The following is a 24,502-nucleotide window of genomic DNA, read 5'->3' on the forward strand; positions in this document are numbered from 1 at the left end:
ACTCCCTCTTTTCGCTCTCCCCTGCCAATCACTGAACTCCTTCTCCTTGACCTACAAACTTAGGCCACGCCTCCTCAGAAAAAGCCATGCTTGATCCTGGCTGCAAATAGGATGACACTTGCCCTTTTACTACTCGGTACGTCTTCACACATCTGGGCTTCCCAGTAGAGAAATGAGATATTGGAAGCTCAGTCTGGCAAATATCATTGGTTTGGGCATTTTGATGGGGAGGGGAGGTAGCATGATTACCCGTAACAAATATATTTTCTATTACAACGCAGTATACACATACACATACATACCCCTACAACAAAAGTCGCACAAACCAAACTTGGCCACGCATACAATATATCCCAACATATTTGATTGCATTTGAATAGCTTATTTTTTATTTTTCTAAAGATTCTCTTTATTTATTTGTCAGAGAGATAACATGAGCACAAGCAGGGGGTGTGGCAGGCAGAGGGAGAGGGAGAAGCAGTCTCCCTGATGAGCAAGGAGCCCGAAGTGGGACTCGATCCCAGGACCCCAGAATCACGACCTGAGCTGAAGGCAGATGTTCAATCAACTGAGCCACCCAGGCATCCCCCCTTTTTTTAAAAATAGCTTTTTAAAAAAGAGTAATATTTGCAACTCTCCTATTCTGATTCTCTGACACCAACTGGGTGCCCAGCAATTCAATTAAACTCAATTCCCACAGGTTAAAGGCTCAGTACCCCCAAGACTGCCCCCATGTCAGGGGCCAGTCACAAGGCTGGGGGGGGAAGCACCTCTACTTGCGACCAAGCAGCTACAAATCAAGGTTCTCCCAACACCCTTCTATGGTAATTTGCCAGAATGACTCAGAACACTCAGGAGATCACTTCACTTACATTTACTGTGATTTATTTTAAAGGACACAACTTAAGAGCAGTCAGCTGGAACAGACCCACAGGCCAAGGAGGGGGAGCGGCTTCCCTGCTCTCTCCAGGCACGCCACACCCCCAGCACCTCAATGTCTTCACCAACATGGAAGCTCCCAAACTCATTGTGAGGGGCTGCAGGCAGGCTGCCCTGTTTCATTATGAGGGCACAATCGCTAAAATCATTGGCCATTGGCAACTGAACTCCATCTTCAGTCCCCTCCCCAGAAGTCTAGAGGTGGTGCTATAAATTACAATCCTCTCACCAGGTTTGGTCTTCCTGGTTAAAAGACCCATTTTGGGGGCGCCTGGGTGGCTCAGTGGATTAAGCCTCTGCCTTCGGCTCAGGTCATGATCTCAGGGTCTTGGGATCGAGCTCCGCATTGGGCTCTCTGCTCAGCTGGGAGCCTGCTTCCCCCTCTCTCTCTCTGCCTGCCTCTCTGCCTACTTGTGATCTGTCAAATAAACAAATAAAATCTTAAAAAAAATTTAAATAAATAAAAATAAAAGTTCCATTTTGAAGGTCCTATTCCCCCATTAGCACACAGAAGACACGAGGTTCCAAGGGTTCTAGGAGCTCTGTGCGAGGAACCAGGCAGAGTCTTCATTTATTTTGAATTAGAATATGCCCAGCATGGGGCTCGAACTCACAATCCCAAGATCGAGTCCCACATTCTACCGACTGAGACAGCCAGGCACCCCACAGATATTTATTTTTTTATAATACCACAGCAACCCCATGAATTGATTTTGTTACACACTAACGGTCACAATCTGTCGCTTGTAAAATCTGCACAAATCTGTAAAATTCTCAGGGGTTTCTGAGAATGTGACTGATTCACTAGCTGGTCACGTCCACAAGGACATGAGGAAAGAAACTGGGAAGAGCTTCTTCTTTGCAACTGGTCTGCCTTTGGTGGAACCAATGGGTCTGATATGTGTGAGTCACAGTCCCTTCTTCACAGGGCCTGCCAGGAAGCTCTGAGACAAACTGCGGCCCGTGACTAACAAAGGACACAGAAGTTATGATGGAGAACAAGAACTTTGCCTTCTATTTCATTCTCTTTCTCCTGGGAACTGGCATTGTCTTTTCCACATGGTGGGGGCTCAACAAATTGCAGTTGATGAAAAATGAATAGAGCAAAGACCACTTCTCTAGAAGCGATGGCGGGGGTGGGGGGGCTGGTTCTCAGCAACAGAGTAGATCCAACTTAAATATAACAATTTACACCCTAAGACCCGCACCCAAGTATCTGCAGAGCCTCTAAATAGGCCAATTGGATTTTTTCCATCTCTATATACCGATTTGCCACTTATCTTCCCTCTTGACTCGGCAATTTGAGATTTAGGATTTGCAACAAATCAGTGAGTTGCTCTTTGGACATGGACCTCTGGGTGGGTCACTCTGGAAAAAGTTGTGGCCGGGGAAGGGAAGTGCAGAGTGGGCTTAAGGGTCAGTCTCTACAATGCTAACCTTTGGGTATGAGGACTAATTGGAATGGGAAACCAACCCCAGAGCGTAAGCTGCTTCTAGCACAGAGAATGATTTTTCAAAGACTCGATGGTGAAAGGGGACTTCTCAAATAAGGTCAATCAATTGAGTATGATGTATGTGTCCAGGCGGAGGGAAGAGCCCAGGGTAACATATGAAAATAGAATCAGCTGGCCCAAATTAGGAAGTAAAACCAGAGCCTCAGTCTCCTCAATACTGACGCTCTGCATCTGGGTAGCCTTTCCACAAATCACTTCTTTGGGCCTACTTGGAAGAACATGGCTTTCTTCTCACTCTCCCCTTGACTGTAAACCTCCTCCGATAACCTTATGGCCCAATAACTGAGGTTAGAGCCAAAACAGTCCTTAAGGCCAAGTAGGAAGGGGCAGAAGGGTGTTTCCGCCAAGACTCCAACCTACGTTCTCCATGGCCTCCCTCTGGCCTGGACTTCCAAGGAAAGACCTCTTCCCTTGGGTTTTTCATAAAAAGAATGCACACACTTGCAGAAAGTCAAGAATGAGAAGGCGTCCCACTGACTCCATGAGTGATCAGCCCAACAAGCGTGAACGGGGACAGAAAGCTACATTCAGTTATTTCCCGAGGGTACTGACTACACCCACACCTTCTTTCCCTGAATTTGGAGCTGCTGAGACCTTTTCCACCTTAAGTATTAGCTCCTACATGGGCACCTGGGTGGCTCAGTGGGTTAAAGCCTCTGCCTTCAGCTCAGGTCATGATCCCAGGGTCCTGGGATCAAGCCCCGCATCAGGCTCTCTGCTCAGTGGGGAGCCTGCCTCCCTTCCTCTCTACCTCTGCCTGCCTCTCTGCCTACTTGTGATCTCTCTCTTTCTGTCAAAAAATAAAACCTTTATTTAAAAAAAAAGAAAAAAAAAGAATTAGCTTCTCCGTGACTATGGCTTGCTTCTTTGCTTCAAGTCCAAAATTTCTTTAACGTCCATGTTTTCTCTTAAAGATGCAGGTAAATTTTGAATGCTGACCCACATAACTCCATTTGCTTTGGTGTAACTTTTTTTCCCAAGCCTTCCAGTAAAATAGTTGTCCCTCCCCCCTTGCCCCCACCTTGAACAGCCACACTGACAAGCATCAAAGACTTGTACCAGCTTCAGAGACCTTACTGGAACAGTTTGACCTTAATCCATCTGACCCCAAATCCTGCAAGTACCACCTGGTGGCCTCCTGTGGCCACCAGCGAGGGCAGCAGATCAGCCAATCTGGCAGGACATCTGATCCCAGTGTAGCCAGGGTAGGAAGGCAGGCCTCAAAGTTACTATGGGCCCCAAAGGCCAAGGGGGCTCCCACACCTCACAGCACAGACACACACCAGCCTCTATAAGAACTGACCATGTGAGCAGCCACTAACCTCAAGTCACTCTTACTACAGCTGACGCTACCCCTGTCGCCCCTGGCCCAGAGCTTCATGACCCTCCGGCCCAGGGGATACAAACTCGAGGTCAAGGGAAAGCTTGTGCACTTGGTCCTCAGGGTGTTATTCCCAACCCCCCACCTCCCATTGAACTATGCACCAATATTTAAAATTCAACTATTGGAACATTCAAAAAAAAAAAAAAAAAAAAAGGAAAGAAAAAGGTCAGATCTCTATCTTCTGCAAAAACAAAAACAAAAATAAAAATCTGCAGCCCTAACAAACTCAGTCCTCCCCTCCATTTGAGGCACACGGCAGGCGGCCCCTCCAGAGAGAGCACATGCTCTGCACTTGGCCACTGTCCCCACCACTCTCTATTGCCTCATAGCACCAGGCCCAGCCCCTCCGGTCTTTCCCAAGCCCACTCAGCCCCTGTAAGCCTCACGATGGGCCAGCCCTGCTCTAGCCCAGAAGGTACCAGTACAAGAGGGGAACCTGAGCCCAGAGACACTGAATGGCCGGCCCTTATGCAAAGGGCCAGTGAGTTAAAACGGAACATCGTGGTAATGTCCTTTAAATCTCACAAAGACCATCTCTGTTTCAGAGAAACAGCATCACATTTCCACCCCAGCTTTACTCAAGGGAGGGCAGGGTGCTAGGAAAAGAGAAATAATGTCCTTGCTTAGCCTAGAAAAGTACGTTTAAAAAATATCGATCTCTTCCCTGTCAAACTCCAGGAAGCTCATGGACTCTTGGCAGATCCGGCTCAGAGGAGGAGAAGACCTTGAAGAGGTACAAAGGGGTACACTGGGAGCAGATCTCAGGGTCCTGGGATCGAGCCCCGCATTGGGCTCTCTGCTCTGCAGGGAGCCTGCTTCAGTGCCTGCCCAGCCCCTTACAATGCAGGTAAACACTGGGACCCCCACCCTCCTGCACCTGGGGGGACATCTTCCCAAATGCTCTTTTTTTTTTTTTTAAGATTTTATTTATTTATGTGAGAAAGAAAGATCGAGAGTATAAGGAGTAGCAGAGGGGAGGGAGAGAGAATCTGAAGCAGATTCCACACTGAGCACACGAGCCCAAAGTGGGGCTCGATTCCATGACTGCGGGACCATGACATGAGTCAAAACCAAGAGTCAGACACTGAACCAAATGAGCCACCCAGGTGCCCCCCAAAAAATGCTCTATATTTATCTGAGGGCCGTGGAGGGACACCTAAGAACCTGAAGGCCGACAGGTGCACACACAGGACAGCGGCACCCAATTTATGACAGAAATGACCTCCTGGCAGCAGGGACAGCCACCTAATCAGCAGCCCAGCAACAACCACAGGCCCAGAGCCAGACTTGGCTGAACACTTTATTTGTTTTCAGGAAACCGTTGGTGCTGCCGGAGTGAGATTAATAAATACCTTTAGGGTTCTCTCTCACAACATTCTCCAGTAAGGACCACTTTGAACTTTGAGGTCACTGCAAAAATCATTAACAACCCCACCCCGCCCCCATGCTCCCAGCTTAACGACAACGGCCAACCTGACAAAGAGCTTGAACACCGGGGCTCTGAGGGTGTTTGCCGCTGTCATTAAAAGAGCAGGACAGACAAAACCACCCCGGTTCCTGCCTTAGAAATGCCAAGGCCCCAGGTCAGAGAGGAGCCCCCCCCGACTGGCCCGTTTCTAAGGCTGTGCTGCGCGGTCACATCTCCCTTTCATCGACGCCCTAGAAAACATCACCTCTGACATGACTGGACTTGTCTGCTGTGGATTAAGGTCCCCCCACAGGAGATCAGGCATCGTGAAAGCACGGCCTGTAGCCTTCTCCTCTTGCCCTGTAAACAAGGCCTGCCACTTCCTAGGTGCTCAGCAAATTCATTCAGGGGCTGAACGAACCACGCAATCCACGGCAATCCACTCCGGGGGAGCCACTGAGGCAAGGCTGCCCACCTGCCTCCTTAGCCACATCAAAGTTTCAATCAAAAACCGGCCACCATGGGGCGCCTGGGTGGCTCAGTGGGCTAAGCCGCTGCCTTCGGCTCAGGTCATGATCTCGGGGTCCTGGAATCGAGCCCCGCATCGGGCTCTCTGCTCAGCAGGGAGCCTGCTTCCTCCTCTCTCTCTGACTGCCTCTCTGCCTGCTTGTGATCTCTCTCTGTCAAATAAATAAATAAAATCTTTAAAAAAAAAAAAAAACCGGCCACCACAAATCACACCAGGGAGGATGGAGTGGGGGGGGTGAGGGAGGGGAACGCATCTTCAGCCTTCCCAGCACAGCAAGCCCGGCTGGCCCCAGGCTGCCACTCCTAAAAACTGGGGGCCTCTCCCAAGCTACACCAGACCGTCCCCAGCTCCAGGCTTCTCTGGGGACAAGGACACTGCCAGACATTTTATTTTATTTAAAGATTTTATTTATCCATTTGAGAGAGTGAGAGTGAATGAGAGTATGAGAGGGGAGAAGGTCAGAGGGAGAAGCCGACTCCCCGTGGAGCTGGGAGCCCCATGTGGGACTCGATCCTGAGACTCTGAGATCATGACCTGAGCCGAAGGCAGCTGCTCAACCAACTGAGCCACTCAGGCACCCTACCAGACATTTTAAAAGGTGAAATGTTGTGGGGCGCCTGGCTGGCTCAGGCGGTGGAGCATGTGACTCTTGATCATCAGGGTTGTGATTCCGAGCCCCAAGTTGGGTGTAGAAATTACTTAAAAATAAGTAAGTAGGGGGGCGCCTGGGTGGCTCAGTGGGTTAAGCCTCTGCCTTCGGCTCAGGTCATGATCTCAGGGTCCTGGGATCGAGCCTCGCATCGGGCTCTCTGCTCAGCAGGGAGCCTGCTTCCTCCTCTCTCTCTGCCTGCCTCTCTGCCTGCTTGTGATCTCTCTCTTTCAAATAAATAAATAAAAATCTTAAAAAAAAAAAAATAAGTAAGTAGGGGCGCCTGAGTGGCTCAGTGGCTTAAGCCTCTGCCTTCGGCTCGGGTCGTGATATCAGGGTCCTAGGATCGAACCCTGCATTGGGCTCTCTGCTCTGCAGGGAGCCTGCCTCCTCCTCTCTCTCTGCCTGAGAGATTTTAAAATCTTTAAAAAAAAAAAAAAAGTAAGTAAATAAACTTAAAAAAAAAAAGGGTGAAATGTCCTAATATCCTAGTAGTTTCACAGTCTCCTCCAGTCACAGCCTAGCTTCTACCCTGTTACAGAAGTAGCTGGAGAAGAGGTTTCCAGATCCTTGACCACGCCAGGACTTGCTTACTCTGCTAGCCTACGTGTACTGATGCCTACACAAGGCACAGCACGGTTGTTCGGGAGCTGGTGGTAGGTTTAGGTGGTTGATGATGTTATCCTCCAGGCGCTGGCAGGATCTCACTATAAAAATGGGTAGAAGTAATTCCTGTACTTTGTAAAAGACCATCCAAACACTGGAGGGAGGGACATGACAAGAGTCACCTCCATGCCCATTCCTGGTCTTGCTCCCAAGAGCTGACTATAAGAGCTTCTTTCTTCGTCTTTTCTGGAAAAAGTCTCTGTGTGCACAAAAGTTAACATAGCAATCCTGGGCGCCTGGGTGGCTCAGTCGCTTAAGCATCTGCCTTTGGCTCAGGTCATGATCCTGGGGTCTTGGGATCAAGCCTGAATCAGACTCCTTGCTCAGCGGGAAGCCTGCTTCTCCCTCTCCCACTCCCCCTGCTTGTGCTCCCTCTCTCACTTTGTCTCTCTTTGTCAAATAAATAAATCTTCAAAAACAAACAAACAAACATACCAATCCTGTAAACACAAAAGCAAGGCAAACTGTCCTGCACCTTCCTGTCCCCCCACTTAGTATCTCAGACATCTTTCCTAGGGAACAGATACAGAAAGATTCAGAAATGAATTTACCCTAAGTTTATTTGATTTTTTTTTTTAAGATTTTATTTCTTTATTTGCCAGAAAGAAAGAGACAGAGAGACGGCACAAGCAGGGGAAGCCTGGTTTGGTGTATTTGTTTTTCCCAACAGTCCAGAGCAGCCTCTGGGCACTTGCTCACCGGCTTCCAACGGCACAGCTGACCCACTGGGAACACCAGGATTCATATCCTGCCAGGTTTCTGGGTTCCCTCTGGGTTTGTAGGTTCCAGGTCCCTGAAAGAGCCCCCCATCTCTTTCTGAGGCTATAGGAGTCATCTGTCTGTCTCACTTGGCCAGGCAGCAGGCACGGTGCTGCCATCCAGTGCAGAAGGCGGCATGGGGCTGACAAGAGTTACCCCCCAGAACTCTGGAGGAAGAAGAAAGGCTTTTCTCCTTTTTTGAAACAAGAGGAAGCTGGCATACTGTCTGGCCTGACACTGAAGGATGTGGGGGGAGCTTGCATCTGCCTAGGACACAGGTGAATTTTCACTGAGTTCGAAGCTTGATAAGTAATTATTTTCCCTTCAGAGCCCCAGGGCCATGGGGCTGCATGGGGGCCTCTCCGTAGAGGGATGGACACTGGCAACAGAAATGTTCCACTCCCGGGGCGCCTGGGTGGCTCAGTGGGTTAAGCCGCTGCCTTTGGCTCAGGTCATGATCTCAGGTCCTGGGTTCAAGCCCCACATCGGGCTTTCTGCTCAGCAGGGAGCCTGCTTCCTCCTCTCTCTCTGCCTGCCTCTCTGCCTACTTGTGATTTCTCTCTGTCAAATAAATAAATAAAATCTTAAAAAAAAAAAAAAAAGAAAAAAGAAATGTTCCACTCCCTCCCTCCTGTCTTCTTCTCCTTTATACATCCAGCAGACAGTTACCAAGCAGTGATTCTAGACGAGGCATCGTTTCTCCACTAGGCAATAGAGAAAACAGACAGACACATCCCATACAAAGCAGGGAAAACAAAAGAATGTGATCACTGGCTTCCCCCATCCTCAATCACACAAACAGGCTGGGTAAAATACTTATCTTGAATAAAATCAAGCTCTAGGCAAGGAAGGGGTTGACTCCAGGCACCAGCAACAAGGAGGGGACCCCAAAGTTTAAAACAAAACAAAACAAAACAAAACAAAAAAACCCCACAAGAGTTAGAGAGGAAACTGGGCAGGCCTGAGAGTTTTGGGAAGGAGAGACCCCAGGAGAGGATGGCTCCCTGACAAGGCAGTGAAGCCAGCAGTCACTCACTTCAGGAGGTTTTCTGCTCCCGTTCTCATCCGCACGGCTTTCAGGATCTGCTGGTTCAAGGCAGCCCTCTGATTCTGCAGTCGGCTCCGGCCAGTTTGTGCAAGGGGATTGCAACCCTAAGGGAAAATGAGAGATGACCCTTCAGACGTCAGCCACTCTAAACATGACAATGATAACACTGAATGTAACAGAAATGTTTTTAAAATGAACCTGTTCTGAAAGTAAGAGTAACATCAAAACAGGAAATACACAAAATATTGAAAAGTATCAAAAGAAAATAAAAGTCACTCATAACAATGCAACTCCAAAACAGCCACTGAATATTGGTTCCCTGTCTGTGTATTTTTAGACACATATTGTTGTTTTTCATATTAGTGAGGTGTTGGGAGTGCCCAAGATCAGCCCACGTTCAAATTCACCAAGACTCAGAGGACTCAGCAGATAATTGCACTCACAGCTGTATGACAGCAACTTCATAAGGATACAAAGCTGGTTCACAAGGAGGAGGACACGGGTAGATTTCTAGAGCAATCCACAGGCAGACTCCCTTATGCTTTCTCCCACCCATGAGGGGGTCACACAGAGCATAACCTTCCCCCAGCAACAAAAATGCATCAACGTGTGTCTGACGTCACCACCCAGGTTGGCCCATTAGAAAATCAACACCCAGTTGTTTTACAGGGGCCTGATCACAAAGGCACCCCTTGCCTAGAATGTACCCAAATTCTAGACTCCCAGGAGGAAAGCAGGTAGGTATTCCTCCTACCCCACGTGGTCTGTGCCATTGGCCTAGGGGAGGTAAGCCAAACCTTATCAGTTAGGGGATGGAGGGAACACTGGGAGAGCCAGGTTCCCAGATGCCAGGGAGGGGCCAACCTTCTCAAGCAGGCCTTCCAAGAACAACAGCCTCAAGCCTACTATATTAACCCTTTTCTGACAGTGGCACGTACCATTTATCTAAATTTCTCACATACTACTCTAGCATGAAACTTTCCTTTATTAAGAAATGTTTCTCAAAACCAAGACTTTGATGTTTGCATAATATGGCCCTTTAAAAAAAAAAAAAGACTGGACCATTTCCTTATAGTTGGACATTCAGATTGCTTCCAGGTATCTGCTTTTTTAAAAAAAGATTTTATTTATTTGAGAGAGAGGACAAGCAGGGGGAGAGGCAAAGGGAGAAGCAGGCTCCCCACTGAGCAGGGAGCTAGATATGGGGCTCGACCCCAGAATCCCAAGATCTTTACCTGAGCTGAAGACAGCTGCTTAACTGACTGAGCCACCCAGGAGCCCCCATATATCTGCTATCATATATAATTATTTGATCCATATATGTAAGGATGAATCTTTATAAACCTCTACTTTATTCTTTTATTTTTTTTACTTTTTTTTTTTTAAAGATTTTATTTATTTATTTGACAGACAGAGATCACAATTAGGCAGAGAGGCAAGCAGAGAGAGAGAGGAGGAAGCATGCCTCCCGCCAAGCAGAGAGCCCGATGAGGGGCTCCATCCCAGGACCCTAGGATCATGACCTGAGCCGAAGGCAGAGGCTTTAACCCACTGAGCCACCCAGGCACCCCTCTACTTTATTCTTTAAGGTATATTTCCAGGGTAGAGGTACAGACCTAGAAACTTCTTTAAGACCTCAGGTGCACCAGCCTAATTACCCTCCAAGAAAGAAAGGTACTCCCTTTCCCCCTTAGCCTTAGGCAACCACAAATCTACTTTCTGGGGTTTTTGTTGTTGTTGTTGTTGTTTTAAAGATTTTATTTATTTATCTGACAGAGAGAGAGAGATCACAAGTAGACAGAACAGCAGGCAGAGAGAGCGGGGGAAGCAGGCTTCCCACTGAGCAGAGAGCCCGATGCGGGGGCTTGATCCCAGGACCGTGAGATCATGACCTGAGCCGAAGGCAGAGGCTTAACCCACTGAGCCACCCAGGTGCCCCTCTACTTTCTGTCTTTATAGATTTGCTTATTCTGGACATTTTCATACAAATGGAATTATACAAAATATGGTCTTTTGAGATGGGTTTCCTTCACTTAGCATGATTTTTTAAGGTTTATCCATGTATCAGTACCCTAATCCTGTTTGTCCCTGACTAATACCCCATTATAAGAATGTACCACATTAATTTATCCATTCATCAGCTGATAGATATTTGGGAATATTTTCACTTTTTGGCTATTATGAATAGGGCTGCTTATCTATGTACACATTTTTATGTGGGTATTTTTGTTTTCCTTTCTCTTGGCTATACATCGAGGAGTGGAACTGTTATGCCATATGGTTTGGTTAATCCTGGGTCTAACCATTTGTGGAACTGTCAAACTATTTTCCGAAGTGGCTATATGATTTTACATTCCCACCAACAGTATGTGAGGGTTCCAATTTATCCATATCCTCAACAGTACTAGTTATTATTATTATTTTAATAGACAACCTAGTGTGTGTGAGATCTCTATATGGTTTGGATTTGCATTTCCCGGATGGTTCATGATGTTTAACGTCTTTTCACGTGCTTATCGGCCACTTGTATATCTTCCATGGAGAAATACAGATTCGGATATTGGCTCATTTTAAACAGGGTTGTCTTTCTATTTTTGAATTGAAATTATTCTTTTCATTTATTTTAGAGAGAGAGAGCGGGGGTGAGAGGCAGAGGGAGAGAGAAACCCAAGCCGACTCTAGTCACTAGTGTGCTGAGCATGTAGCTCCACGTGGGGCTCGATCTCACAACCCTGAGATCACGACCTGAGCTGAAACCAAGAGTCAGCACTAACCCACTGCATCATCTCGGCACACCCTGAAGAGTATTATTTTAATCTTTGCCAAGTTGATATGCAAAAACAGGCATCCTGGGGCGCCTGGGTGGCTCAGTGGGTTAAGGCCTCTGCCTTTGGCTCAGGTCATGATCTCAGGGTCCTGGGATCGAGCCCCACGTCGGGCTCTCTGCTCAGCAGGGAGCCTGCTTCCTCTTCTCTCTCTGCCTGCTTCTCTGCCTACCTGTGATCTCGGTCTGTCAAATAAATAAATAAAATCTTTAAAAAAACAAAACAAAACAACAACAACAAAAAAACCCAAGTATCCTGTTCTCCTAATTTGCGTTTATTATTGGTAGACTTTTTTTCATATATTATTGATCACATGAATTGTTTTTTCAGTGAACTGGCTTGTGTCATCTGTTCATTATTTCCTAGAGTATTTGAACTGCAATGTTCCATTCCAAAAAGTTTAAGATCAGAATGAAAGTTTCATTTTAACTTACTAGTGTGCTTCCCAGTCCAGGAGGTAAAAAGCCCTAGGATCTGAGTGAGGGCTCCCTTCCTTTGTGAAGCTTATCTCTAAGTTCTGCCCAAAGATGGGGGCTGCGGTTACTCCCCGGGGTGGCTGCCAGGCAGCACACCGTTTAGAGATGCCCTTTCTCTACGGCTGTCATTCAACTCTGCCCCAGCTCTGCCCAAGCCATGCCCGTGGCCTCCACCACAAGGAGGGAGAAATTATTCAGAGCCCTAATCTTCTCAGGGATTCCCCGTATCAGTGGCCTTTGGACCAGAGGATCAGAAACAAGTCATGTTCCTCCTTCCAGAAAGATTCCTCATTCTTACTTGTCAGAAGGTCACTGCCCACCTGCCCCCAGGCAGCACCCCCAAGTTCAAATTACACATATATTCAGAATCTGAGTTAGTCTGGTCTTACAGCTAACCTCTCTCAAACCATTCAATGATCTCTGATTTAAAATAAAAACCAGGAAACTATCTTTTTTGCAGACAGAAGATGACAAGTCTTTTCACATAAGCCAATCGATTATTAAAGTTCTAAAATAACGGCCCCCCCCCTTTCCTCTACGCTTTCCAAAATTACTGTGAAGGGATGGTCTGATCTGACTCAAAAATCACACACTCCACCCAAGCTGTGTTCCATTTTACAGAGACGCTCTAATAACGAATTCCTTTATGTACATTCCCAGAGCTAAGATAAGCGGCCATTCCAGCTCACTATCCTTTACCCAATTTCTGGCTGGCCCACAGATGCGGAGTCAGTTTCCAGATAAGACAGAGGAATGCTTAGGATTAGATATGACTGAGTAATTGGAACCAAAACGACATTACCTCTTACTGACAGGTAGGAATGCTGGGCCAGCTGGAAACACTAGGAACCCACAAGACTACGTGGAAGCTTCAGGGAGCCCCAGGAGGCAAATCTGGGCAAGGCTGCCATAAAGAACCCCTGGCATCTCTAGAGGCTGCTAGCTATCCAGTGTCCCCGGCCAGCGGTTCTCTGCTGGTGGGGACCCATAGTCCTCACCCCTGCCTCCCTCCTTGGTGGGTTCGTAACAGCATGTTGAGCGACTACAAACTGGAGGGCTTGTGCCAGAGTTCCAGGCAGCACCTGTCACACCTGCTTAGCGTGGGAACTGAGAACGGCAGGTGCAGGGGTTAAGCTAACCTGGCCTCGAGGGTCACGGTTCTATAGGGAAGTGAGTCTTTCCGCCACACAGAGTCTGCCGGTTCCCTTCCCAACTAAGGTGTGGGCTTTTGCACCAGTGTTAAGATACTGGAAGCCAACAACCAGAAAACAACCAGCCAACAACCAGAAAAACAAGTGTGCTGAGCTTCATCACATGGCGTGTCCCAGGAGTCAGATTGCCGGTGTGGACGCTGGGACAGCAGCCGAGACCCCACAGTTCTGAGGCTTGCAGGTTAAGTGAGCTACTCAAGAGCCTATGGGCGGGTGGGGGTGGGGTGGGCAGGACTGAAGCCCATGTCCCTGATTGCTGTCACTCTAAGATGGGCCAGGAAGCAGCCAGCAACAGGAATTCGGGGCGGGGGGGGCTGCCAGGACAGCTTGAGTGCAACCCCCCCAACCCCTGATACCGTTCCCATGCCTCCCGGCTGAGCGATTTCCAGCATCACTAAGCATCCTTTGGGAACAGTGACCTGGTCCCATCCCCCACACCCACTCTCCCACCTCATAGCCCTTGACAGTCAAGGGTGGTAACTCAGTGCTCCCCCATCTCATTTCCAAGAGGAAGAACACTGACCTCACGCCTAGTCAGTTGGAAATTGAAGGTCCCTGAGTCCCTGCGATTGACTCAGTGGGCACCTGACAAAGGGTAATCAGGACCCATCAGGAAATGCCTCCATTTTTCCCCATTGACCTTTTCGACCAATAGGGAAATGTCTAGTAGCAACATTTGAACCCTAGATCAAGCCAGACCTGAAACATTCCTCTCTCTGGATTGCTCAGTTACTGGAGCCAATGCATTCCCTTTTGTGCCCTAGCTACTTTTTAAATTGAGGTATAAATTACACATAGTAAGACACATAGATTCTAAATACACAGTTCAATGAGTCTGGACAAACATAAAAGCTCTGTAACTACTACTCCAATCAAAAAGAACATTTTCATCATCCCTCAGGGCCACCAATACCATGGTTTCCCTCACCACAGTCTTCTGCTTGTTCTAGAACTTCAGATAAATGGAATCACATACTACAGACTCCTCCATGTCTGGCTTCGTGCTGAATATCATGCTTTGAGATCCACCCATATGGCTGCACTCATCAGCGGCCTGCCCCTTCTCATTGCTAGAATTCCATTGTAGGGATGCACCACAGTGTGTTTATGTGTGATTTTGGACTGGATTTTTCTGGCATCTGCAACTAATTCTTTCATGAGTCCTAATTAGAATACATCCACCTTGGGGCGCCTGGGGGGCTCAGTGGGTTAAAGTGGGTTAAAGCCAGCGTCCTGGGATCGAGCCCCGCATCGGGCTCTCTGCTCTGTGGAGAGCCTGCTTCCTCCTCTCTCTGCCTGCCTTCCTGCCTGCTTGTGATCTCTCTCTCTGTCAAATAAATAAATAAAATCTTTAAAAAAAAAAAAAAAGAATACATCCACCTCAAGTGACAACTCCCTTTGTCAACATCCCCCTGACGTGCCCTTTGCGCCTAGTCCCATAGCTCAGCGGGGAAACAAGTATTTAAAAGCAATACCCAGGGGAGCCTGGGTGGCTCAGTGGGTTAAGGCCTCTGCCTTTGGCTCGGGTCATGATCTCGGAGTCCTAGAACTGAACCCCGCATCGGGCTCTCTGCTCAGCGGGGAGCCTGCTTCCCTTTCTCTCTCTGCCTACTTGTAATCTCTGTCTGTCAAATAAATAAATAAAATCTTAAAAAAAAAATAAAATAAAAGCAATACCCAGATGCAAACTGGAGGCACTTAATTTGCCAGGAAGGAAAAGCTACTCAGCCTACACCTGCAGAGATGGACCCGAAGAAGGCAGAAAAGGCCAGGCCACCCAGATAGCAGACGCAGAGGGAATGGAGCGGTCTTTCTTTCCCCACATGCACCCCCGCACCCAGGCTCAGGTCAGTGCCTGGCGCCTGGCTTCCCTCACCCCAGAAAATCAGCACAGGCTCTCCTTCCACCCAGCCAAAGAGAAAGCTTACACGTGGAGATGTTTCTGCAGCAAACTGAAGGCACAGCGTGAAACCTGGGATCTCCAGGTCAGGCATAAGACTGGGGGCAGGGTTGGGGCGCCTGGGTGGCTCAGTGGGTTAAGCCGCTGCCTTCGGCTCAGGTCATGATCTCAGGGTCCTGGGATTGAGTCCCGCATCGGGCTCTCTGCTCAGCAGGGAGCCTGCTTCCCTCTCTCTCTCTGCCTGCCTCTCCATATACTTGTGATCTCTCTGTCAAATAAATTTAAATAAAATCTTTAAAAAAAAAAAAAAAAAAGACTGGGGGCAGAGTCTCCTAGGTAGAAGAGGGTGCTTTTGCAGCTCCTACAGCACAAAAGATATTTTCTCTGCCTTTCTCACTCCTTCCCAGTTACGCAACCCCCCACTCAACCACCCAATGCTGGAAAACAGAATTGTTTGTGAGTTAGCCAGAGGCTGTCAACCAGAAAGCACCGAAAGAGCAGGACACACACACACACACACACACACACACACACACGTCTAATTTAACTTTTCGCCATGCTAGAGATTCAGGGCAGGCTGGAGAAACAGAATCCAAGTTTTTCATATCCATAAAAATTAAAACCTGGGCGCCTGGGTGGCTCAGTGGGTTAAAGCCTCTGCCTTCAGCTCAGGTCATGATCTCAGGGTCCTGGGATCAAGTCCCGCATCTGGCTCTCTGCTCTGCGGAGAGCCTGCTTCCCCCTCTCTCTCTGCCTGCCTCTCTGACTACTTGTGATTTCCCTCTGTGTGTGTCAAATAAATAAATAAAAAATCTTAAAAAAAAAAATTAAAACCTAAGTCTGGCATTTTTCAAAAGCCTTCCTGCCCTTCCAGGATCTCTGCTGGGTGTCGGGGCTGCACATCGGGGAGCACCTGCTTTTCTGAGGCATCCCCAACCTTTCCCACGGACTGGGCGGTGGGGGGTGGGACACAATATGAAATCAACACGTTGCCCAAAGCTTGAACAAAAGGCTGCCTTCAGTCTCTTCTGTGAATCTTCCCCAGCACCTCCTGTGTACCACACACAGTTGTTTTTCAACACGTCCAAGGAATAACAAAGCTTTTACAAACACCAGAATTTCCACGAATCAAATATATTTTCCGTCCCAACTAACAAACAACCTACTTCTTTCAGCCGGTAGGACGCACTCAGAAACAGTTAACCGTTCTTATCTACGGAGTGCGTCTGCATGGAGTAAGGCCTGGTATAGGTCTGTGAATTAGTACACTTCTGTAATTGCTTTTAAAAAAAAAAAAAGTCTACTGGGCGCCTGGGTGGCTCAGTGGGTTAAAGCCTCTGCCTTCGGCTCAGGTCATGATCTCAGGGTCCTGGGATCGAGCCCCGCATCGGGCTCTCTGCTCAGCGGGGGGCCTGCTTCCTCCTCTCTCTGCCTGCCTCTCTGCCTACTTGTGATCTCCGTCTGTCAAATAAAAAAAAAAAAAAAAAGTCTACTTATTTTAAGTAACTGCTACACCCAACATGGGGCTCAAACTCACGACCCCAAGATCAAGAGTCGTTCATTCATCCAACTGAGCCAGGCAGGTGCCTGTACAATTACTCTTTTCTGTAATTATAATAATTCATGTTACTTTCATAACACAAATAATATTGGAGACAAAGAAATTTCTTCTGCAGTTCTTGATCACCTGCCTTTTCTCTTCTTATGACCCAATCAAAACCTGGGACTTGGGGCGCCTGGGTGGCTCAGTGGGTTAAAGCCTCTGCCTTCGGCTCAGGTCATGATCCCGGGGTCCTGGGATCGAGCCCTGCATCGGGCTCTCTGCTTGGTGGGGAGCCTACTCCCCCCCCCCTCCCTGTCTACTTGTGATCTCTGTCTGTTAAATAAATAAATAAAATCTTAAAAAAACAAAACAAAACAAACAAAAAAAAAACCTGGGACTTGCTAAGGGCACATGGCCACAGTGAAGTATGTGGGTCTGACTGGAAAGACCAGGACTCATCATCTCTCCCCCTGTCCCTGGTGCTGCAGGCAGATCTCACTCCCGGCCAGCACCCCTTGCTACCCACTCTGCCAGACACCCCATCCTATGGCTGGGCCGCACCTGCCGTCCCACTGTCCCCTGCGGCCACCTCCAATGCAGCCTTTCTGTCACGAGATTCTGGCACAGGTGAGTCAGAGAAGGAAGTGGTGACAAGGCTAAGGCCAATGCCTGGTATCAACAGGTGGTGTCTTGGGATTCATCCAAATAGCCCCAGAAAACAAGGGACATTTACAGTGTCACAGCTAGCCCATCACGCTGACTCTCCTCTGAGTCACCCTGGAAATTCTGCTTCTGCCAGGCGACCCCTCCTGGCCAGGATCCCTCAGTGTGAAGAGGTGGTGTTTTTTTTTTTTTTAAGATTTTATTTATTTATTTGACAGACAGAGATTGCAAGTAGGCAGAGAGGCAGGCAGAGAGAGAAGAGGAAGGAGGCTTCCTGCTGAGCAGAGAGCCCGATGCCAGACTTGATCCCAGGACCCTGGGACCATGACCTGAGCCGAAGGCAGAGGCCTTAACCCACTGAGCCACCCAGGTGCCTAAGAGGTGTGTGTCATACGCAGCGTCTGCATTGCCGATGTGTACCCGTGCAGCTAGGCAGACGCTCACCAAGGCCACGATCAACCTGGAGCCAGCCTGGCCTTGAGGACCTGGCTCAGATCACGAGGGTGTATGGGGTGAGGAAGGGGGCCGCACCACCAGCTTTCAGACCCCTCTTGCCTCCCCATCTGGAAAAGGATTCAAGGCTCCAAGGGGATGGGTCCAGACATCTGGAGGAACGTTCTCGCAACCCAATAAAAGTGGAGCTGATGAGTACCCATGACCCCACTGTGCTCTGTGGACCCAGAAAGCTTCCACACACACAAGTGTGCTCAAAATTATATGATGTGCACATGTGTCTAACACGGAATTATACTTCACTAAGATGAACGGTGCAGAGCAGGAACTAGGAGGAGGTTCTGGGTAAAACTGAAAAAAAGAAAAAAAAGAATTCTTCTTTCTCTGCTGGAGCCTTGAGCCTCGAGGAAGCCCAGAGAAAACAGAGACCATAAACCAGGACATGGTGAACCTTGGGGCCCTGTCCAGCCTGGAGGTTTCTGTGGACAAGAAACAAGTTCTCCTCCAGCTCGGGGGTGAAAACAATGGAGCTAAATTCATTTTGGGTCATTAGTGTTCCCAAAGGATGAAGAGGCAGAGATAAGGACAGACAATACTGCACTTTGTCCTGATTCTCTCCTTCCACACGCTGCTAAGACCTTTCATCTAGGGCCTTTTTACAGCCCTGGGGAAGAGCTTTCTTGAGGTTTTCTCCAGCTGGTTTTCTCTTGGCCTCGGACAGGATTTCCTGCGGGTTATAGGACGACAGCACCCAGAACTTTCCGGAGACAGGACCTGTTGTCAGGATGCGGAACCCCGGAAACTCAGATTCCTCTGCATTAACTAGAGGCCAGAACAAGCCTTCTTCTATTCTCCCACACACTTTCATTAAGATGAGCATGAAAATCTGTTTGGGAAAAAGAAGCTCCAATTGCCCTTGTATCTCTTTTAAGAAAGTAATGTATAGAGGCGCCTGGGTGGCTCAGGGGGTTAAGCCTCTGCCTTCAGCTCAGGTCATGACCCCAGGGTCCTGGGATCGAGCCCTGCATCAGGCTCTCTGCTCAGCGGGGAGCCTGCTTCCCCCTCTCTCCCTGCCTCTCTGCCTACTTGTGATCTGTCTGTCAAATAAATAATCTTAAAAAAAAAAAAAGAAAATAATGTATAGTAAATAGAGCTTGTACATCTATGTAAACATATTGATGTAAAGGAAAAAAAGAAAAACCAGTAAGAAGCCAGACAGGAGGGAAACACACTGCCATAGACCAGAAAGTTTTCTGTGGGTTTTGTTTGTTTTTAAGTCAGAAACACCCCCTTCCCGCCTGCCACAGCTGCCAGCCCCAGGAGGCCAGAGTCTATACTGGTGGCCTGGGGCCAAGCTGTGTCAGTGTCCTCGGGCTCTGTACAGCCAAGTGCTACACAACCCCAAGAAGACCCTGATTTTCTAGGGACCCTCTCTGCCAGTGATCGCCTTGTACATTCGGGGGTCCGGGCCCAGCTGGCAGAGTGAACTTTTGGGCAATTTGTTTGCATTTTGTATGCAAGTCACACATGACAGAGTTGAAGCTCTGAATATGGAAACGGACCCCACCCCACCCCACCACCTCCACCAAACACACTTTTTGCTCTCTGTTCTAAAGAAAGGAAGCTGATTCCTATTCAGGCGTGGCCGGAGCTATCTGGGCAAGGCACTGACTCCTGGCACTGCTCGCACCCCAGGAAAAGAGGCCCATTGCGAACAGCCACAGAAGCCAGACTGAGCGAGGAGAGTAGAGTCGGCCCCAGCGTCTGACAGGGGCCAGGCTCAGAGCTGTCACTCCAGAAATGCTTTCTGAATGAATGGAGCAGAATGGCATTTTTGAGAAAAAAAGGGAGGAGAAAAAAGACAGGATAAAGAATAGGATAAAAGAGAAGCCTGATTTCAGTAGCAATTAATTGGATCCTCTGTATGTGCCCCAAATCTCCCAAGCCCAAGGACAGGATGGAGAAGCCCACCCTGGGGACATCTCCAGTCTCAGGGGTCCTTGTCCACCAGGATGCAAAGCAGCTGTTTCCCAGCTGCCCCGCCCTGCCCCTCACCTCCTGGGACCCCTCCATAGCTTGTTCCCTTTCTCCCCCACATCTTCAACCTGCCCTCAGCCCCGAACTTCTTTACCCACATGCTTTAAAAAGGCTCTAGACATCCTCACTCTGAAATGAACCTCTCTCCTTCCCTCTCCTCTAATCCCCCACCCTGACTATCACCTTCTCTGACCTTCTCCCCTCTGCCCCCCACCACACTGGTTTTTGCCCCTGACTCTACCCACTCATTAGCTAACAAGCCCCCAGAGAACTAAATCCAGTATCTTCCGGTGTTTCTCTGACTTGTCAACCCCACCCCTCCACAAAAAAGACTCTTGTCTAGGCTTCCTTGACACTGCAGCCTTTCTGGCTTGCCTCCCATCCCTTTGCTTGTCCCTTAAGTGGAAGTATTATTCCCTTCTGTCTTGGGCCCTCTCACAGCACCCCAACTGCCTCCCATACTGATCTGTACACCCCTCCTTCTCCCCTACCTTCCACCCGCCGCCACAAAGCTGCATCTCCAGCCAGGGTGCTCTCGCGCTTGTCAGGTCTGTAGAGTGGACTCCCCCCTGAGACCACCACTTGGATATGTCATGGGAGGCTCCAAATCCACCTGCCCTACACCAGTCTCCATGCTCCCCCACCTCAGGGAGGTGCTGCCCTTTCACCCAGATACCTACGCCAGACATCGGCCAGACACCACACATCCGGTCATCAGCACCTTCCCCGGCCACAACTCATCCCTTAGCTCTTCCCATCCCCCATGGCCACTGCTGTCGCTCAGCATTCTGACCGCCTCACTGGGATCCCTGCCTCGAGTCTAGACCCCTGGTTTGAGTCAGGGTGGCAGTTAGGATGGGCGGTGAGGCTGTGTTTACCCAGCACTTTTATAACTGACTGAGAAGTCATCAATGGTATCGGAGTAGGCAAGGTAGAGATGACCAAAATTTCAGGGAGCCAAACCCCCGACTCCTCCCGGGCCTCTCCCCTACTCCCCACTCACAGATCACTCAGCTTTCCAGGACATGAATCTTTCACATCTCGTCCTTCTTGAAACACCTGAACGGATTCCTGAGGTTCCCTGTTTTCCTGAGCAGGACGCATGGCCCGGAACAGCCTCGTTCCCAATTATGGCTCTACATCCTAGAGGATTCCCTCACAAATGCTCATGATTCATGCCTTCAACCCATGCTGTTCCCGCTACCTGACGTGCTCTTCCTCCCCTTTTCGCCTGTATCACATCTACCTTTCATTCAGGTCAAACTGGCTCAGATCACCAATTGAGAAAAGGTGCAATGTCAACACCTTTTAATATTCTGGTAAAAAGAACACTCTTTGGGCTGGTAGGATGCAGCACAACGATCCTTATAAGCTCTCCTTTTCAAAAGAGATGTTTCTGGGGCGCCTGGGTGGTTCAGTGGGTTAAAGCCTCTACCTTCGGGGCGCCTGGGTGGCTCAGTGGGTTAAGCCTCTGCCTTCGGCTCAGGTCATGATCTCAGGGTCCTGGGATCAAGCCCCGCATCGGGCTCTCTGCTCAGCAGGGAGCCTGCTTCCTCCTCTCTCTCTCTGCCTGCCTCTCTGCCTACTTGTGATCTCTCTCTCTGTCAAATAAATAAATAAAATCTTAAAAAAAAAAAAAAAAAAAAGCCTCTACCTTCGGCTCGGGTCGTGGTCCCAGGGTCCTGGGATAAAGCGAGCCCCGCGCATCCCCACATCGGGCTCTCTGCTCAGCGGGGAGCCTGCTTCCCTTCCTCTCTCTCTGCCTGCCTCTCCGCCTGCTTGTGATCTCTGTCAAATGGATAAATAAAATCTAAAAAAAAAGAGAGAGGTTTCTAATCGCCAGCCAGTGTTTCTTTGTATTTGGCACCCACGATGCTCTCCCACTGACCACCAGAGAAATCTCTGTGCACCTAGAAACACCCAACTTTGCAACCTGTCTCAGCTCCCCTGTCCTCAGGGCCATCCTCCCTCTTTCCTGTGCACATGGTCTCCTGGAAAACCTGTTCCAGAAGACATGGGGATAGAACCCTCACCGTCCTTCCCCTCCCTCTGTCATTTCCCCCGAATGCTCCTGTGGTTCCAGACTTCCACCTGTTGACAGAACAATGGATTCGAGGAGGCAATGAAGTCCCGGGAAGAGACAGCAACTTGCTGAAAGCGACACAAGAATTTTGTCAGGGTGGCAGAAAGGTTCTGGGGCCTTAGGACCAAGATCTAGGGATTCCCAGGCCCCACCTCCTTCTGCAATTCCATGGCCTGTGATCCTCTGTCCCAAATGCCACCCATAATTAGAAGTTATAATCCTGTAATTCCATGATGACATCTTTGAACTTAAATATACCTTAAAACTACTTTTTTTTTTTAATGCTAAAAGCAATTGAACCAAAAAGAATTTTCCCCCACTCTAACCTCACCTGTTTCTAGTTCCCCTCCTGTCCTGCCCATCCCCTGGGGCTACTGCTCCTCACCAAAGAGCAAAAGCCCAAAGGCTGTGTCACGCGGAAGAAGGAAAGATTCCAAGTTCATTTACTGACTGGATCATTAGGCTTTTAACAATTAAGAATTCATTGTCCTGTGTTAACAGTTTCACTTCCCTATTTATAATTACGAATTCCGTCTTCTGTCCTATGAGTTATATATTAAAAACACACACACACAACAATCTTTCAACCTACCCAGTCAAAGCTGGCCAACCTCCAAAAGCTATTTTTAGAATCGCTAGAACCTCCATGGAGGCAGGGTGGAAAGTGTCACCGTGCCTCCGGGTTCGAAAGCATCTTTTGTACACAGGCCTGGCCACCTGCGGGCATCTCAGCGCCCCCATCCTGCGGGTTGGGGTCGTTTTTGAGGGACTGGGTGGTCGGGCTGTTATCCCAGGGCCAGTGGCTGGCGGTGTGCGGACGGTCACAAGGGCGTACAAATCTCCCGCGGAGCCTGCACTTGCGGAGGGTCTCTCCAACAATCAGATAAATCCGCTCAGGCATAAAATGACCAGGGGCGAGGCCGCGCCCTCACTTCTGCTGCGCGCACTCCCTCCCAGGCGATTCCGGGCAGAAAAGCGGGCAACGCCGGAGGTCACCTCCCACCAACAAATCTCCCCTACCTTCTAAAAGTCGAAGAAACGTACACTGGAAGCGTTCTGGAGGCAAAGGGAGAACGTCAAGCCACTTGGGGCGGGGGATCCCTCTATCTCCACCCGCGCCCCGCTGAAAGCTTGCATTAAAGGTGGGCTCCGGTTCCAACGTGCCGCAAGGCCACGGGCGTCCCCCAAACTAGGCACTGATCCCTTCCCCAGTCGCGTGGGACTGCCCGCCGGGGCGGCCACAAGCACCCCTTCAGGCCCCCAGCCTCCACCGCCACCTGCGTGGGGCTGCCCCCAGGCACCCCTCCCCGCCCTCAGCCGCGGAAGCCACCTGCACTGTGCCGCCGGGTACACTACCGCCCGAGCCCACACCGGGAGCCTCTGCCCCGCCCTCCCCGGGCCAGTGCGCCCCCTCCCCCTCCCGGCCTGGTCGACCCCGGCCGCGCGCTCCCGCAGCCCCCTCCGCAGCCTGGCTGCAGCAGATATGGAGCTCTCGGTAGGCTCCCCGCCCACCCGCAGCCGCCCACCTTCCGAAAGTAGCTGTCGCTCTCCTTTTCCAGCGCCTGGGGGGCCGCGGGCAGCAGAGCGTCGGTCATGCTTGCAACAGGGGCGCGGAGGGCGGACTGAGCAAGGCTCCGCGGCGCGTCCGCACGGGAGGGCGCAGGGATCCGCCCGGTCCCGCCCCGCTAGCGCGGTCACCCCTTCAGCCCCGCCCCAGGGCAGGCTAGCAGCCCTGGAGACCCAGAAGGGTCCGCGGAGACCACGCCCCCGGCCCCGCCCCGGCTCCGGATTGGCGGGGCGGAGCCGCGCCCCAAGTCCGGGGCCTGCGGCGGAGAGAGGTGGAGCCCCTGGGTACCTCGCTCGATTTCTAATCTGGGCTTCGATACTGTGTCAGCTCTGTGGCGCAGAGGCGGGCCCAGGGTCTCCGAGGCCGCAGCAAGGCCGGAGCTAGGGACCCGGCCCCTTGTCTGGAGCCCCGGGGGTAAACGCGGTGCTCCGGGATGAAGTGGCGGCCCCTCTCTGAAGGAGCACGGACGCCGCGGGGTCTGTGATCAAACCGACGCCACGTAGAAGGCGCGGCGGGAGTGCTGGACCTTAGACCGAGCGGCCAAGAACAGCTTCCGACTCGGGGGGACCCGGGCCCGAGTCAGAGACCCTAAGGGAGTGTTGGCTGCGCCCCTGCGGGCCTTACTGGGTGACTCAGACCTTTTGGCGTGGCGGTCAACCCTACTCTTCGCTGCAGAGACTAGGCAGATCCACTGAGGGTCGCGGACCGCGCTGGGGGGTGGGGGTGGGGGTTCCACAGAAAGTATCTTGTGGCGCGAGACTGGGCAGATGTCCTTGAGTGCCTTTAACTACCACTTCAAGCCTCAGTTTTCTCAGCTGCAAAATGGGGTCAGATCGTGCTCTCTCTCG

The 24,502-nt window shown here is 50.0% G+C and overlaps 1 protein-coding gene across 1 annotated transcript in view; it reads right to left on the reverse strand.

Annotated features, from left to right (window-relative positions):
* The window catches only part of RHPN2 (rhophilin Rho GTPase binding protein 2), a 59,963-nt gene extending 36,199 nt beyond the window's left edge, over positions 1–23,764 (reverse strand). Inside the window, exons 1-2 of the mRNA XM_047711376.1 lie at positions 23,614–23,764; positions 8,885–9,000 (exon numbers count right to left, since the gene is read on the reverse strand). Of these exons, the coding sequence (XP_047567332.1) occupies positions 8,885–9,000; positions 23,614–23,682 (185 nt within the window). The 5' untranslated portion in view covers positions 23,683–23,764. The remainder of the gene's footprint in view (positions 1–8,884; positions 9,001–23,613) is intronic.
* Positions 23,765–24,502: the final 738 nt, after the last annotated feature.

This window comes from Lutra lutra, chromosome 17 (genome assembly GCF_902655055.1).
Source record: "Lutra lutra chromosome 17, mLutLut1.2, whole genome shotgun sequence".
In the NCBI taxonomy this organism is placed as follows: domain Eukaryota; kingdom Metazoa; phylum Chordata; class Mammalia; order Carnivora; family Mustelidae; genus Lutra; species Lutra lutra.